General features: G+C 39.2%; 1 protein-coding gene across 1 annotated transcript in view; it reads right to left on the reverse strand.

Moving 5' to 3' along the window:
* Nucleotides 1–1,777: 1,777 nt before the first annotated feature.
* The window catches only part of LOC146809688 (myocardin-like), a 205,302-nt gene continuing 191,489 nt past the window's right edge, over nucleotides 1,778–15,590 (reverse strand). The window contains exons 13-14 of the mRNA XM_085616530.1: nucleotides 11,153–11,624; nucleotides 1,778–2,464 (exon numbers count right to left, since the gene is read on the reverse strand). Coding sequence (XP_085472656.1) covers nucleotides 2,434–2,464; nucleotides 11,153–11,624 — 503 coding nt within the window. The 3' untranslated portion in view covers nucleotides 1,778–2,433. The remainder of the gene's footprint in view (nucleotides 2,465–11,152; nucleotides 11,625–15,590) is intronic.

Raw genomic sequence — 15,590 nt, forward strand, 5'->3', positions numbered from 1 at the left:
AAGACAAAATCCTAAACTTACTACCATTTTGGTATTCACAGAAGGCACTTACTCACTTTGGTATTCACAGAAGGCACTTACTCATTGATGAGTAAGTGCCTTCTGTGAATACCAAAATAAGTAAGTGTCTTCTGTGAGTACTAAAATGAGTAAATGGTAGTAAGTTTAGGAATTTGTCTTAAGTTAGTTTTGTGAATCGGGGCCAGAATCTGTTTGGTAAAAAGCAGGAATGTGGGTCTGTGGGAATATTTTGCAGAATTGTTTAGGGTTACCTATCAATGGAATGCTAGCTACCCTTTCAAGAACCTTTGCTCCGTCCACCTGTACTTTGATTAGCATATTGAGGAAGAAGAAACCTTATTGCCGGCTGCAAAACACAAAAAAGCCTTCCCATGGCCTGCAGGGATATTAAGACAGATCAACAATCTTGATACTCCTCAGTTTTCTAATTGCTCGTGTCTCACTCTGTTAACACCAACTCAGTTTTGTCCCTATATGCTTGTCACATAATATTTAATTGTTGTTGCCTCACTAGTTATAGTGAGATCCTATCACCCTGCATTAACAGTTAAGTATGCATTGCTAATTATTTGCAGTACAGTGCTTACTTAGTGGTATGGCACATGATCACAATGGTGGAGTTGTCAGTTCACCAAAACCTTCTGGTCCCATATTCAGAGGGCTGAGGGAAAAGACCCTGGTGGCCCATGACCAGCTCCAAGTTGGAAGGTACACTTTAAGCATAATTATGCTTCACTGTTGGTTGATATTGCTTCAAAGTGGCAGATGTTAGATAAACTTGGAGACTAAGAGGACTTCTTGCTCCATCATTGTCACTAGTCTGAAGATAGTTTTTAATCTATTGCGTCCCACATGTACCACAAATACACATTTACTACAACTTTGTCGATCTTGGATAATATGAGATGGAGTCCTGACCAACTATTGTTAGGATTAACTTCAAGCATTGAAGAACATATAGGTTCCAGTGTGGTCTTTACACATGCTTCTCGTGCGCACATTGTTGCATTTTAAGGACCTTTCCTCAATCCATCCCTATAATTCTGGACCAATCACAATTTAGATTAGGGCTCTTCTCTGGTCCTGATGAATGGCACAGATCTTAAGGGGCTTTTCTTTGGCAAGAAACATGTCAACCATTTTGCTTGGGCTCTTTGGATAATTATTTCCTGCAAGTCCCTTATGTCTTTTTAATCTTGTAATTGATTCCATTTTCAACTGATAAAGATATAATATTGGTTATTGATAGACAATTTTAACTCATTCAGCCTAATCTAATAATTTCATATACTCAATCAGAACAGTTCTTTAAGGGGCCATCGCCAACTGAGTCTTTGTGATCCACAAATGAATGATTCAAAAAGGTCTCCTAAAAGTGCTTCATTAGGAACCAATTGAATATTGCACCCTCTACCCAACATGGCGCATGACCCAATGATGAGGCATGTCGTCTTGGTGGGTGAGGATCTGGCATCCCGAAAAAGAATTACATTTGTACTCACAAATAGTCTACTTCCTGTGATTTTATACAAGCTAACGTCTTTACAAGTCATACCCATTTTGTGTAGGAGTTCTCTTGATATACACTATTCAAAAGTGTGTTTTAAAAACATCACCCACAATCAAGTCTCTTCATTGTAAGATGTCCCTGGGCATGGGCACCTCAGTTTTCATCTAAGCCCCTGTTTCGCTTGAAACAACCAAACCAACAAGTAGCATCACAAGATAATAAAAAAGGAGACAACTCAAACGAGAATGCAACAATAGGAAACAGTTTAATTTATCCTTGAAGAATATATTAATATCCACGATATATCATACACAGCACTTTTTAAATATATATTTAAATTTTATGGCACTTTTCAATCTTGATGTTGAGCTTCCTCATTGTCCATTAGCCCTAGTTAATTAAGGATTTTGTTGGAGAATCAACACGCGCACAAAATTGTAATGCTCGAATTCTTCCACAGTCTTTAGTCCCACCACCACAACACACTGGGAAATGGAGCTGGATAGAGGGGCAGGCCCAAGTGGACTGTGTGCTGTTTGAACTCACATGCCATGATTTGAAGTGGAGTGGGATATCTGGGGGAGCAAAAGTGAACCAGGAAATTGAAGATAACTTTCCTTTTGCTAATACATCACATGATATTTATTTGTTTTTTTGGTTTTGCTTTTAAAAGCCATCCTCACCACCCTACTCACTCCACTGCACCTTATCCTTTTGCCAATGGATAGAAAATGTCTTGAGTTCTTCCCTGTCTTGTGTCTCCTGGTGGTAAACCGAAATCCTGACATCATTTGCTTATTTCTCCTTTGCAATATATACTTTCCTGGATTTATTTCCTCTTTGAGCTTTTTCTTTCCAGGAACTTCTTTGTTTTTGCTGCTGGCATAAACTCCCACTCCTCACTAGACACAAAGGACGTCGAAATCAGGCTTCCTGGGGTGAAAGAAAACAAAACTGAAGTGGTGATGTCGCTGGGAATGGGGAAGGTGCATTAAAGGGAATGACCAGGTATTACTGGATGTGTCAGTTCAAACAGTACAACCAAGTTACCACTTCCCGCTTGAACATCATCCCTTCTCTGATGGCAGTCCTTATTGATTGATTACTTGTGCATCGTGTTCTTAATTGTGTCCAAAACCCTATATTCGAACTGAACCCACTAGAAACGGTCGGATTAACTGAAATATGCACTAGAACAGCTTTCCATGAGACCCTGGCCACATTTAGATATACAAATTGTGAAGTCTGAAGGATAAACAATTATATGTTACTTTTTATAAAATCCAACCCTTGTCTCCTTTGACCTCTATTAGTTTGTAAGACATTCATTAAAGCCAGGTCACAGGAGTGGCTTACATCGTCTCAAAGAAGAGATATTGTGATTGTTTTGGTCACATATTTGATCTTAGCTGGGCTTGATATTGTATGCCATTTTTCAAAATTGTACACCATTTTTCAAAATTGTACACCCATGGGAAAAGAAGGCAAGCTTGGTGTTTGGAGCCTGCTTTTAAATTGGGCTATTTAAATTATTTTATCCCTGCCACCTGTGGACCTTATGAAAGGCCTACTGGAGGCCTAACCATTTGGGTCAGACTTGATCTTGATTGTAACATTTAAATGTTACATACTGATTCCTTTGACATTCTAGTCATTCGACTAAGGGTATATAAGGAGAGGCCTTCCAACATTGGCATCTTCAGTGTTAATGCCAGAGGGGTATATGTGTAGGATTAAGATCCGATACCATTTTGACCCTAGAAAAATATCTGATTGCCCACCATTCCTACTCGTGCTTGATACTAGGGGGTAATTTTAACACCACATACAACCCCCTTGGCCAGGGTGATTCCTCTAGAAATGGTGACAAGGGTGAGTCATGGAGAACTCCAAAGCTCGATGTCCTGCCTATACAAAGGTGGTTTGAGACAGCCTTACAGCTTAAGGCCTTCATTTTGGACTTCGCCTTAAGAGCCACAGATGAGAATGCCTCCTCTAATTGGCAGGGAGTTAACACCTATAGTAACTTCATCCACTCAAGTCGCACAGATTACATCCTATTAGATCTTAGTTTATGGTCTTCTTTAGTGGATACGAGGGTCATAAACTGGATTGAAAGTGACCATCTTCCGTTAAGTCTTCTTATGGCTTCCTTTTGTCTTAGACAAATAAATGCCCAAACCACATTAGCCCACACAAGGAAAGTCATTTCCTCGAATGATATGCAGGGCATCAATTGGTCCAAAGTAGTGTAGTCACCACTCATCTTAAAGCAAATAAGCATAGATGTACAGGATTTTCTGAGGGACATGTCTTCCAGATATCTTTGTTCTGAATATGGAGTGATTATGATTGTCACTCATAATAACCTTTTATAGAAAATCCTGTCTCATCTTGTCGTCCCTAGCAAGGGCAATAAAAGGAGTCACCCTAAAGATTCCAACTGGTTCAATAAGGAATGCAGAATTTCACATAGACAACTAGGTATGGCTCTTGGCACAAAGGATATTCAAAAGATTTAATTGGCAAGAGAGATATACAAAAGAGTTGAAGATAGGTGACAGGAAGTTAAACTGGCTTGTGCCCTCAAAGTTTTTAGTAGGTTCTGGTCACTTGTAAACCTGGGGAGAGACGCTTCGGCACCTCCTCTTCAGAATAATATTGCTCCACAGTCTTAGGTTGACCATTTTTCCAACTTATATTCATCAACCATCGCTCCTAATGATTTGAATAGCGTGTCAGGGATTGACCATGTTGATGACGTTACAGTTGGCTCTGATTCTATCTTCTATTCAACAGACGTAGCCCAAGCCTTGGATTCTATAACTAGAGGAAAAGTGTTGGGATTGTATTGTATCCCAGAAGACATATTTTTGTCAGATAGGCACAGCTGGTTCAATGACATCCTCCTATTTTCTAATGCCATTGTCAGCAATGCCCTCTTACCCAAATCTTGGAAGGATGTAGAGGTTATTCTCATATACAAGAAGGGGATAGAGCTCTTCCAGTAAACTACAGGCCAATTAGCCTGATAGTTTGTGTACAGAACATATTTGCTCGTTTTGGTTCCCTGTAAGATAGAGGAATGGATTGCTCATAAGGCCAGTATATACCCTTTCCAGGCAGGCTTCAGAAAAAAGACATCTACACTAGACCAGGTCTTTTGCATTTTCTTAATTTATTGGAAGACACTTGTGGTCAGTAGGGGCAACATGTATGTTGCTTTCGTAAACCTCAAATCTGCCTTTAATCTGGTCCCAAGGAGGCATCCCCAAGATTCTTTTGAGTTTACTGATATGTTTACATGAGGGGAATGCTGGGGGACTCAGGGTCACTGAATGATTTCCTATCAATAAAGGTGTTTGCCAAGGTTGTGTATTGGCGCCCACCCTGCTTTCATTATATCTTAACGACATTGTGCGGCACCTTTCCTCTTTTTCAATCAATGTACCATCTCTAACCAGCAAAAAAACACCCATATTGCTATTTGCAGATGATATTGATACTGAAAACCCCAAGTGGCCGTCAACGAACATTAACTATATTTGAGGAATTTTGCACCTTCCGGGGTCTAGAAATAAACTCTGCAAAGACCAAGCTTTTGGCATAGATCATTTAGAGGTAGACTGGAACTGGGTGGTGTACCCCTTAAAAGTGTAGAGGTAGTCAGTTATCTGGACATTACCACTTGTCATGGAAACCTCAGGTAGAACTTTTGACACTCAAACATGGGCAAATAATAGGTGCTATTTCAAGAGAACATAGTAGATCCCTTACCAAACCAATTGCACCCACACTACAGATATATGACAGCAAAGCTGTCAGCTCCATCCTTTACAATTCGGAGCTGTAGGGTTTTTCTAAACTAGACTAGCTATCCACCTCAGAACATAGATTTTTAAGGAACCTAGTCAGGCTACCCAAAGCACTCCAACTAAGCCCCTACTGATGGACATGGGCAAGCATATTTTTGCCAAATCGAGACACCCTTTGCCCTTCTGGAGAAGGCTATGGCTACAACTAAAAGTAGCCCAGCATATTTTGGTCCTTAGGGCTCAATCATCAATCAATCAATCAGGATTTATAAAATGCTGCTAATCACCCCATAGAGTATCAAGGTGCTATGATGGAATCAGATAGACTCCACCAAATATCCTGGTTAAAGCGAGTCTGAAAGCTACTCTCGGCCGTAGGACTTGGGAACTTTTGGGACAACCCTCTTTCTAGTCCACTTCTGACTACTGAACTGCTAAAGAAACATTGTTGGCAATGGGTTGATGAGATTGCAGTCAGTGCTCGTCCTTTCATTGGATCTTTTTTTGATTTTAAATGTAACACCTGCCTGGTAACCTATTGGAATGCCATTGCAGCACCCCCAGATAGGAAATTTTATTTTCAATTCAGGGTTGGCACATTTTGCCTTAAAACATTTATCATCAGTTGTGCCCCGGATAATGATGTACTATGCCCTACTTGCAACATTTTGCCTGAAACTACTGGCCAGGTTTTATTTCCCTGTATTGGCTATGTCACTATATGCCTGACATGGATCAAAGCAATTTGTAGGCTATTGGGAACACGAAGTAACCTAGCTCCTCTAGGAATTTTAAAATCAGATTGTAACCAGACCTACGCATGTGCAGTTGCAAAGTTTTGGGCCCTAAATGTGGCTCATTAGAACCAGGGCCTTGAAAGCTGCCACTTGATCTCCTTAATACCATTATTGGTAAAAATAGTTACATTTATATAAATTACACTTAGACGTTTTCGAGTTAGGAAGGAATGGTCACTTAGCTGTCATCTTTGTCTACTATTCTTTATAATTGTCTGCTGGCCATCAAACAGATAAGATTAATTAAGGGACTGGCTACATGGCTTTTATTCTGCTGTTTCCCTGTTCGTTGAATTTTATGTATTTTTTAAATTGTTTTAACTTTTATCACCTTCTCATGACTTGTTGTGATGTAACCACGCTTATTGGGATAGTGCTGTGTAGATCGTTTTTTATTATTTGTTTTACGTTTTATAACACTGTACATCTTATTGCTTTTATGACTAAACTGTTGATCTTAGGATATACAAAATGAGGATAAAATACTATATGTTACTTTTTCTAAAGCGAGTTAGGGTGCAACCTTTTATTCCAACCCTTGTATCCTTTGACCTCTATTGTTAGTTTGTAAGACATTCATGCAAAGCCAATCGTCTCAAAGAAGAGATATTGTGATTGCGGTTGTTTTGGTAACATATGTGCTCTTAGCTGGGCTTGATATTGTATGCCATTATTCAAAATCGGACATCCATGGGGAATGAATGCATGAGTTACAGTATATAATGTAATGAGGGTGACATATTGCTCTCCCACCAGACCTGACACCCACAAGGCAATAGCTTTATTGGATCACAAAAGAGAGAGATGATCTAGAGAAACAGAACAAGGCTGTTTGCCTTCAAAATTCCTACTCCTGTTTGTCTGACCGGACATTAAACTTAAACTTGTGATTGACTACTCTGATTAGTCTTTCATCTAAATACTCTTTCTTACTCATAGTGTTTTGGTGTGCAATGATTGGTGTATTTTAAATTTCCAGGCAGATTTCAGCACTGGCATTAGAATAAAATGGCACTGTCGGGATAATTAAAGAAAACTGTTACCTTCTGTTACCTCATGTTTGAGCACTAGTAGATCATGAATGTGTTGCTGCCACCATCTCCTCAAAGATTCACCTTGGTATGACTTCTTTTGTGAGATTTCATCATATTAGCAAATGGTTTTTACTTTTTTTTTAATTGGATATTCTGAGACTGGTATTTTATTTAACTGATATTCTGAAATCTGTACTTTTTATATAACTATATTCAGTTTATATAGAGTTTTCGAAATGTAATATGTAATCAAAAGCCTTTCTTGTTTAAAGATGTATTTAGTAATTTTCTATGGTCTTCTGTTTTTAAGAAAAATAACGCAATAACGAGAAATCCTTTTAAGAAATCAACACCTGGATTTGGACATCGTCTTGTGTGCTCACTGCCTCCTGAATACTAATATTGGATGTTACAATTTGTTAAATAGTGCTGAACCCTTTTGTGTTTAATGTTGCCAATAGGACTCTGTTCCTAGTTAAGGGGCATAGAGGGACATGCTCCTTGGTTCTTTACACTACTGTGATACACTAGGACACTTTTTCATTGTCAAGTGCGGATTCCTATAGCCTCTACCCTCAAATGTATTTAGTAAGCAGTTCTGCTCAGGTTCTTCCAAGTGGTTTTCCGAATTGATGTCATCCTTTACAGTTAATTTGCAGAATGCTGGTCTGATATGGTGAAAGGTGATTTTGAACGAAACCAGAGATGTGATTTCTTTGTAAACTGAGTTAAAATGTCTATTAAACTCTATTTAAAAGAAAATAGAAGAACCATTAGTGGAATCTCAGGTCCTACTGCTCTGGGCAATCTGAAACTTCTGATAGGCAGTTCGATGACTGGGATAAACAAACAAAAATTGAGCACTGAAAAGCTTTTTTAAATATCCTGTAGGTTTTACCTAGGGTGAAAGTTGAGGAAGGATGTGTAATTATTGTCAGGTAAGGGGTTCTGTTTGTTAGGGAGACAGTAAAGTATGTTGGAGAATGTAGTCTGCAGGACATCCTCATATTACATTCCAATTGTGAAAGCATAAAAAATGCAAGAAATGATAGGTGCATTAAACAATCAACATTGTGGTAGTAGGGCTTGTGCACATATACATTCACAATACATCATGTCTAAACACTCAATTAAAGTAGCTATGTAGACAAGACAGGCTAGGGATTAACCATACATTTGATATATAAATGCCAAGCGGGAAACTGTAACCATATTTCTTGCTCCAGGACTCCTGCTATTGAAAAGGAAGCCCTCTTTATGAATAACAAATTATTTTAGAAATTTACCTATTGCTCTTAAAGCTTCTAGCCTTACCCACCCAGCCCATCTGCTAGTGAGTGCACATTGTATTGCATGTTGCTATCACAGGATCAATGCCTGAGTAAATCTGAGCATTGACAAAATGTAATGCCCAAATGTTAGCGGGTACCTTAAACGACTTCATATGTCAATGAAAGAAAAAGACACAGTGAGAGGTGTTGAGAAGAATTACAACACTTACACAGGGACAGAAAGGACTAGGAAGATGTCACATCCTTGACACCTTTAACCTTTTGAGATTCAACATCCAAATCTTGCAAGAGAAATATATAAATTAATTAATATAAGAAAGATAAATGCTCTCTTTGGGTATGCCACTGCCAGGGAAAGTACAGTATTGGAACCATAGAAGTGAATCCCAAATGATATTACAGAAGACTAGTGAACAAATGTTTATAGCAGCTACAGTTTCTGTATGTATTTGAATTCCTATCCCCTCTTAAAAATCCCAAGGATTATAAATTTTTGCCATTTACCCTCTCTTCTTCTAACCCTGTTCACTCTATTTTGTCTGTTTCTTTAGTATTTTAGTAATCTTTGTTCTCCTTGTCCCTCACTCAATTTCATGTAAATAGAGCTAGAACATGTTTTGAATTATAATGCCAGCCTGCCAGCCTTTTTGTTTGCTTTTTAAGATTCGAAAAGGAATAGACACAGGTTCTTACAAAATCACGTGTGCAAATTGCTTGATGTGTAGACATAATGTTAATTATGTTTTGCATATTTATGAGTAAACTACCTCTTTCTTGGTATTTTCTACTTGTAATTCCTCTTTTGATAGTTTGTTTATAAGGTAAATAAATCATGATTTACTGATTTGTCATATTGTTGTCACTGGCCTTCAACATTAAATACCGGTCATGTCACTTAGTGACCTATCAAGTGTACTTACTCCTAAATACTAAGCTCTTGTCCTTGCACACAGCTTGGCTAACAAGCTAATTTACTGCACTGAGTTCTAACATGTGATAGATCTGCCAGCAATACAAATATCTAGCAGTACACATGGTTAATAAAAACAGTTGACAATAACCAGGCAATGGATCAAACATGATATAGAAAGCTACAGGCTTTTCAGAGACTGAGAATCTCCTGGATCTCAATATTCCTGAAGACGGCTTTCAAAGTAGTTTGGGTGCAGGTGGTAATGGAACTGCTACTTAAGGCACGATTAATGATAAGCCAGAAACATCAGGCAACAATGAAGACGGCTCATGGGAGAAAACTAAGATGAAACAGGGTTTCGGTGACACTACATTAAAGGGAAGGTAGACATGTTGTAGATAAAAGTAGGACCATAATATTTAATATGGCTTCTTGTCTTGCACATCTCATTGTGTCTAGCTCGACCTGTTTTAGCTCATAATTTACTTAGGAAGAGATGCTTAAATGCAAACGTGTTAAATGAGAAGAAGACGTTCAGAAATATGGCTTGGCATTTGTTTGCCTTTAGAACTAAAGGTGTATATATATATATATATATATATATATATATATATTTAAATTACAATCATGTTCACAGGTATAAACTTAGGTCTTGTAGACTTCTACATTTGATATAACAGTTCTAGACACTGTGTTTTCATATTGCCCTTTATAGTGGGTTAAACTCTGTCTTTATGAGCTATGATAAGAGACACACTCTGGTTGGACTTGTAGAGCTGTAGCAGGCAAAGTAGCTGGGCTGCTTTACAGGTTTATCCGTAATACCAATATATTTTGCTGGGCCTACAAGAGGAATGCTGTTAAACTGAGGATGCAACTTAGGATATTCAGGAATGACTGCATGTTAAGATTCAATGATAGGCGGGTTTAATTCTATCTGAGTTTATTTTCATCTGATTTAACTCTAGAGGACATTTGCAATGAGTAATCAACTGATTGATAGGTAGATAGGCATCGCACTGGAATAACTTCTGGTATTATTTCCACTGTGTAGATTAAGATCTACTGTCCATAGTGGCCATCAAAAGGACTTTCAATGGTCTTTGTAGGCCTGCATTGTGCAGATTTGCTACTAACCCAGCTAGTGATGTGGCAATGTACCATCATGCACAGTAATACATTGATTAATGTGTGCAAACTTTGAGGGTTGACTTTGCATCAGGCAAGATAAGGCACCCTTGGTAGGTATGTGTAAAGTGCAGAGGAGGCATCAATGCAGATGTTCTGTGGCTAAACTAATGTATTTGTAACCTCATAGAGGATCTGTATTCCCACATGTTGCATGTGTGTTTGGAATTAGCATTTCCCTTTTCAAGTAATAGTTTAGCCCTCAACATTTTGTTTCCTCATTCTAAATTCAAACTCAAAACAATATTTGTTTTGTTCTTTGGTATAGGGGTGACAGACATTGGCAAACCAACTATTTGCCTCCCACCTCGCCGAGAACTTCCTACATGATGGATTGTTTCATCCGAAGTGGTAACCACAGTGTATTTCTCCACAATGACCCGTTAACTGTCCTGGGGCTTGGGAGAGGGGTTCTCTGTGCTGACTTTTTCTCCTTTCTCCCACATATCTGTGGAGATAGACGCCTATAAGAAGAAAGATTATCTTTCTTTCTTTCATTTCTACTAGACAGTAGGATATGAGAAAGTGTGTTTAATTTCCCCCACACATGGTATTGAATTCATTTTAAAGCTCTGTGTTTACCACTGCTCCACCATGAGGTCAATCATTCTGTTCACACTGAGGTCCGGAGAATCGAAGAAGTCAGTGGAGAAGATGCTGGTTCCAACAGGACTGCTGGGCCCAAATCCAGAAGTGGATCCTGAAGTTAGGGCCTCCAACCAATCTGCAGGGTCAAAGGTTGCCTTAGAAGTAGAAGATGCTGAGGAGGATTGGCTGGTTCTGTTCTGCTGACGATCCGGTGATGGGGGCATCTCGATCTGGTACGGGGAAAATACCATCGAGAGACTGTCCTGGGTTGAGAGAAAGTCATACTGTGCCGAGATAGGGAACTCCATGAGGCTGGGTGGTGGGGCTGGTGCTGAAAGATAATCATTGTTTCGTGGCCTCTTGGAAGGACTCCCTTGTGGCTGTGAACAAGGAAACTGGTCTTCAGGTGGCTCCTCTTTTATTTTGGGTGGTTCTGTCACAATGGTTTCCGTTGGCAAAAGCTCTCCTATAATGATAAAAAGTAATATTCGTTAGGCAAATTACTGTTTCCCATTTGACAACTTTTCACACCAAACAGCTTTGAAGAGGACTCAAAAAATGCACTAAATCAGAGTGAAGCACATTTCTAGAAATTGGTTAGTGATACAATTCCAATCACGTACCAATTTATTTGCCTCTGAGCTTTTCTGCCCTTCTAAATTGTTTGAGTTCCAAGAGTCTATAGCATTTCACCATAATCTCCCTTTCCTGACCAGTTCTTTTGAAAATCTCAGACACTTCCCTGTATTTGGCTACAAAACTACCTCTCTTGGAAAAAAGTCACTGTACTTTGCCAATGTATGTAGTTATGCCAAAACTTCATTGCATTTTTATCAGCCATTTAAAATATGCTGGGGGAAGAGACAAATCAGAGGGTCACATTCGAATGTTGGGGACAGGACACGATAATTGATTACATTTTCATCTCAAAGCATATGAATGAGCTAGCCCAATCTGGGGAGACTCTCAAAGAGTGTCAGTGATCATAGCCCAAACAAGTTATTTTTTCTACCAACAGGAAAGGAATCATCTATACAAAAGGGGATTAAGAACCTGGAGACCACTGACAAGGGGTTAAGACTAAGATAGAGAGGTGTAAATTTTCCGTCCCCGCTTGTCTCCATTATCAGGGTCAATTTTGATATAATTAATAACTGCCTGTCGACTCTTGACTGTGCTCCCCGATCTATCATTGAGACATTATTTAAGTTTAATAGCTCTAATATGCGAGCTCTTTTAGGCTTCGCCTCAACCAAGTAAAGCCCTTACCCAAGTTGGTTCAATAAAGAATGTAGAGCTGCTAACAGTAGGGTATGTTGTGCCCTGAATGACGTCCCAAGAAACTAAGACAAAATTGTCAAGGCTAGCTATTAGGATGCAGAAAGCAGAAACAAATGGAAAATTGTAAACTTTAATGAAAGTGGTCCTGAAAATTCAAATAGGCAGAGAAAAATATTAGCCCCAAAGGTTGGGTGGAACACTTAAGTCATATCTATTCTTTTGGCAGGGACAGATGATAGTGATATGCAGGATAATGATATTAGGGGTGGGCGGAATTTGCGTAATTGCGTTACGCAAATCTCCGCGAAACGGTAAAAAATCTCCGCGAACACGCGGAATTGCTTGTTCGCGATGCTTTTTTCCTGTTCACAATTGCTGTTTGCGTGCTCGGGGAGAAATATCTCGCGAACACGCATTTTGAGAACGCGAACAAGCAAAAATTTCACGAAATCGCGGAAAGCAGACTTTTGAGCAATTTCGTGTTCTCCGCGAAACGCGAAATTACGCAAATTACGCAAATTCCGCAAGCGGAACGGAATTTACCGCCCAGGCCTAAATGATATGCAGGAGGCTGTGAACGTCATCAATGCTAATCCATCTCATAAGACCATGAGACCCGATGGGGTCCCTATAGACTTGTATAAATCGAACATGTCTTTGGGGGCACATCTTAACTAATGTCTTCAAGGCTGCCGTAATTATCTGCATTCCAACGTCATGGCAGTCCGCTACTGATGTTCCTATTCATAAGAAGGGCAATAAACAAGACCCTAAGTGCAATAGACCAATGTATTTAATTAATTCAGAGGCTAAAATTGTAGGACATATTATTCTTCATAGAACTGAGGCCTGGGCAAATGAGAATAAGGTTATTAATATGGTGCCGTTTGGATTTGGAGCAGGATTGGCAAACCAAGAGCAATGCTTGAAATTGCATCTAATATTTTTTAAGTATATGCAGTCAAGTAAGGAATTCCATACTTTTCTCTTATGGATCTCAGTAGTACCTTTGACCAGGTAAGCCGATCACAGCTATGGGGAATGCTTGCACATATGGGCCTACCTGAACCTCTTGCAAATTTTCTACAGCCTCTTCTCAGGGGAATGACTGCCTATGTGAGTTATGGTATATAACATACAACACATTTCTCAACAGGTATTATTTAGTTGACAATTCGAGAAGAAAGTAAATGCACATAACATGTTGCAAGGAAAAGCGCAAGTGACAAGTCAACGGGAATAAACAGCAGGTAATGGCTCAGAAAAACATGTACAATTAACTCTTTTGGTGCCCATACAATAATACATTAATGAACAAAACAGTTTTTGGGGAAGACCACATGAATAGAGCCTTGAATTGTGCTGTAAAGTTGACAGTGTTTCGGTCTGTGAGATATGGGCCAGAGGGAGAGTGTACTGACATTTTTGGGCTAGCCAGAGGAATTCGCCCGGGCTGAATCCTTGCCCTCTTTTCATGTGTTCTGTACAATAATGGGCTGAGCAAGTTTCTGATCACCAATGGCAAAGGCCTGCCAAAGGTGGGACCCTGGATTGTTTCGCCACTGCTATATGCAGATGATGTAGCTTAATTGCCCGCACCCCCGATCGTTTGAGAGTCCTCGTTGATAGTTTTGTTAGGTGTGTGGGTAACCTGACCCTTGAAATAAACACCTCTAAAACTAATTGCAAGGCTGTGGTAACCAACAACATAAGGTTAAGAAAATCAGCATTAAAGGAAACCCGATTAAGAGCGCATATGATTTATCATATTTAGGGGTGACCTTCGATACACGGAGCTCCTGGTTATCTTGTATGTCGCACAGGTGCCTCCATTATAATCAATCTGTGGGGAGAGGGGTCTTTGACCTAGACAAAAAGATGAGAAAAAAGCCTGTGTTGCCTATCCTCAAAATTTACAAATGCAAGGGTGTTTCAGTTTTATCTTATGGGGCAGCTATCTGGGGTTATCAAAAATATGCAAAAATGCAACAAGAGGAAAATCACTGTTGCATTCGTCTGCTAGGACTCCCACCATCTAGTCTGCACTTTTGTATACATGAGGAGTTGGGTCTCTTACATCGAAGATTCTATCAAGTTAGCACCTCTCCTCCTCTGAATTACTATTTGGGCCAACAAACAGGCCAATATCAACCATATGGTCTTTACTTACTGTTTAGCCTGTGATCGGGGCCATATAATCGAATGGTTAAGTTAAATTAAGCATACTACAGAAGCATTGGAGACTCTAACTGTTCACTTCCTCCCACTTGATAGTTAAGGGAGAAGCTAAACAGGTCAAAAAATTGTTTATGCTTTTCTATCACACAAATCATGAAGAGGAAGACTATTAAAAAAACACTGTCAGCGATTATGTTATGATATAAACTTGTAATGGCAAGGAACCCTATTTAGATGTTGTGGGGAAAAAAATACCTGGGAAAGATTATTGCTAACAAATTTCCAGTTAGGCACTATCAGCAGGCTGTTGTGCTTCCTTCTTGGCCAATATGATTCAGCGTCGCTCTTAATTTGTCCCTGTGATGAGGTTTGTACTCAGATCCGGACACATTTTATCTTTTTCTGTAAATATTATGTGTCTCTTAAGTGCACATCTTTTTAACCAATTTTAAAATCACAGTGTTTATCAGCACAGAACTGCAGTATTTTTTTTTTAAACATAAGTAGTATCTGTGAGGAAAATAGTGCATGTATCTGTGAGAAAGAATATGTTTCAAGCACCTCCAAGTGGGAAAGAGAAACTCTTATACCAGAATGATGTTGGGCCTGGCCCATTTATTTCTTAAGCAATTTATTCTGATACGAAGAAGTGTCTTTTGTCAATCATAGATGATGGTGAGAATACATCTGATTATATATCTTCATCCACTGTTTGCAAAGCTATGAAGAGAGTGCAGCTATGGTTGAGTCCACTCTAATTTGATTTTAAAAAACAAGTCTACTCAGGGGATGCTTCACCGTGCTGTGCTATTTAGTATCACCAACATGAGGGCACAAAGAAAAGCTGCCCCTTTACCTTTTCTTTGTAATTTTAATATTGAACTCCTAGATCGAATGTCCTTGGATCAAGATGTGATTAAAGTCTTTGGCTTAAAGATAGGTCGGTGAAGGTAGCAATATACACTGATGATCA

The sequence above is a fragment of the Triturus cristatus genome, chromosome 7 (assembly GCF_964204655.1).
Source record: "Triturus cristatus chromosome 7, aTriCri1.1, whole genome shotgun sequence".
Taxonomy (NCBI): domain Eukaryota; kingdom Metazoa; phylum Chordata; class Amphibia; order Caudata; family Salamandridae; genus Triturus; species Triturus cristatus.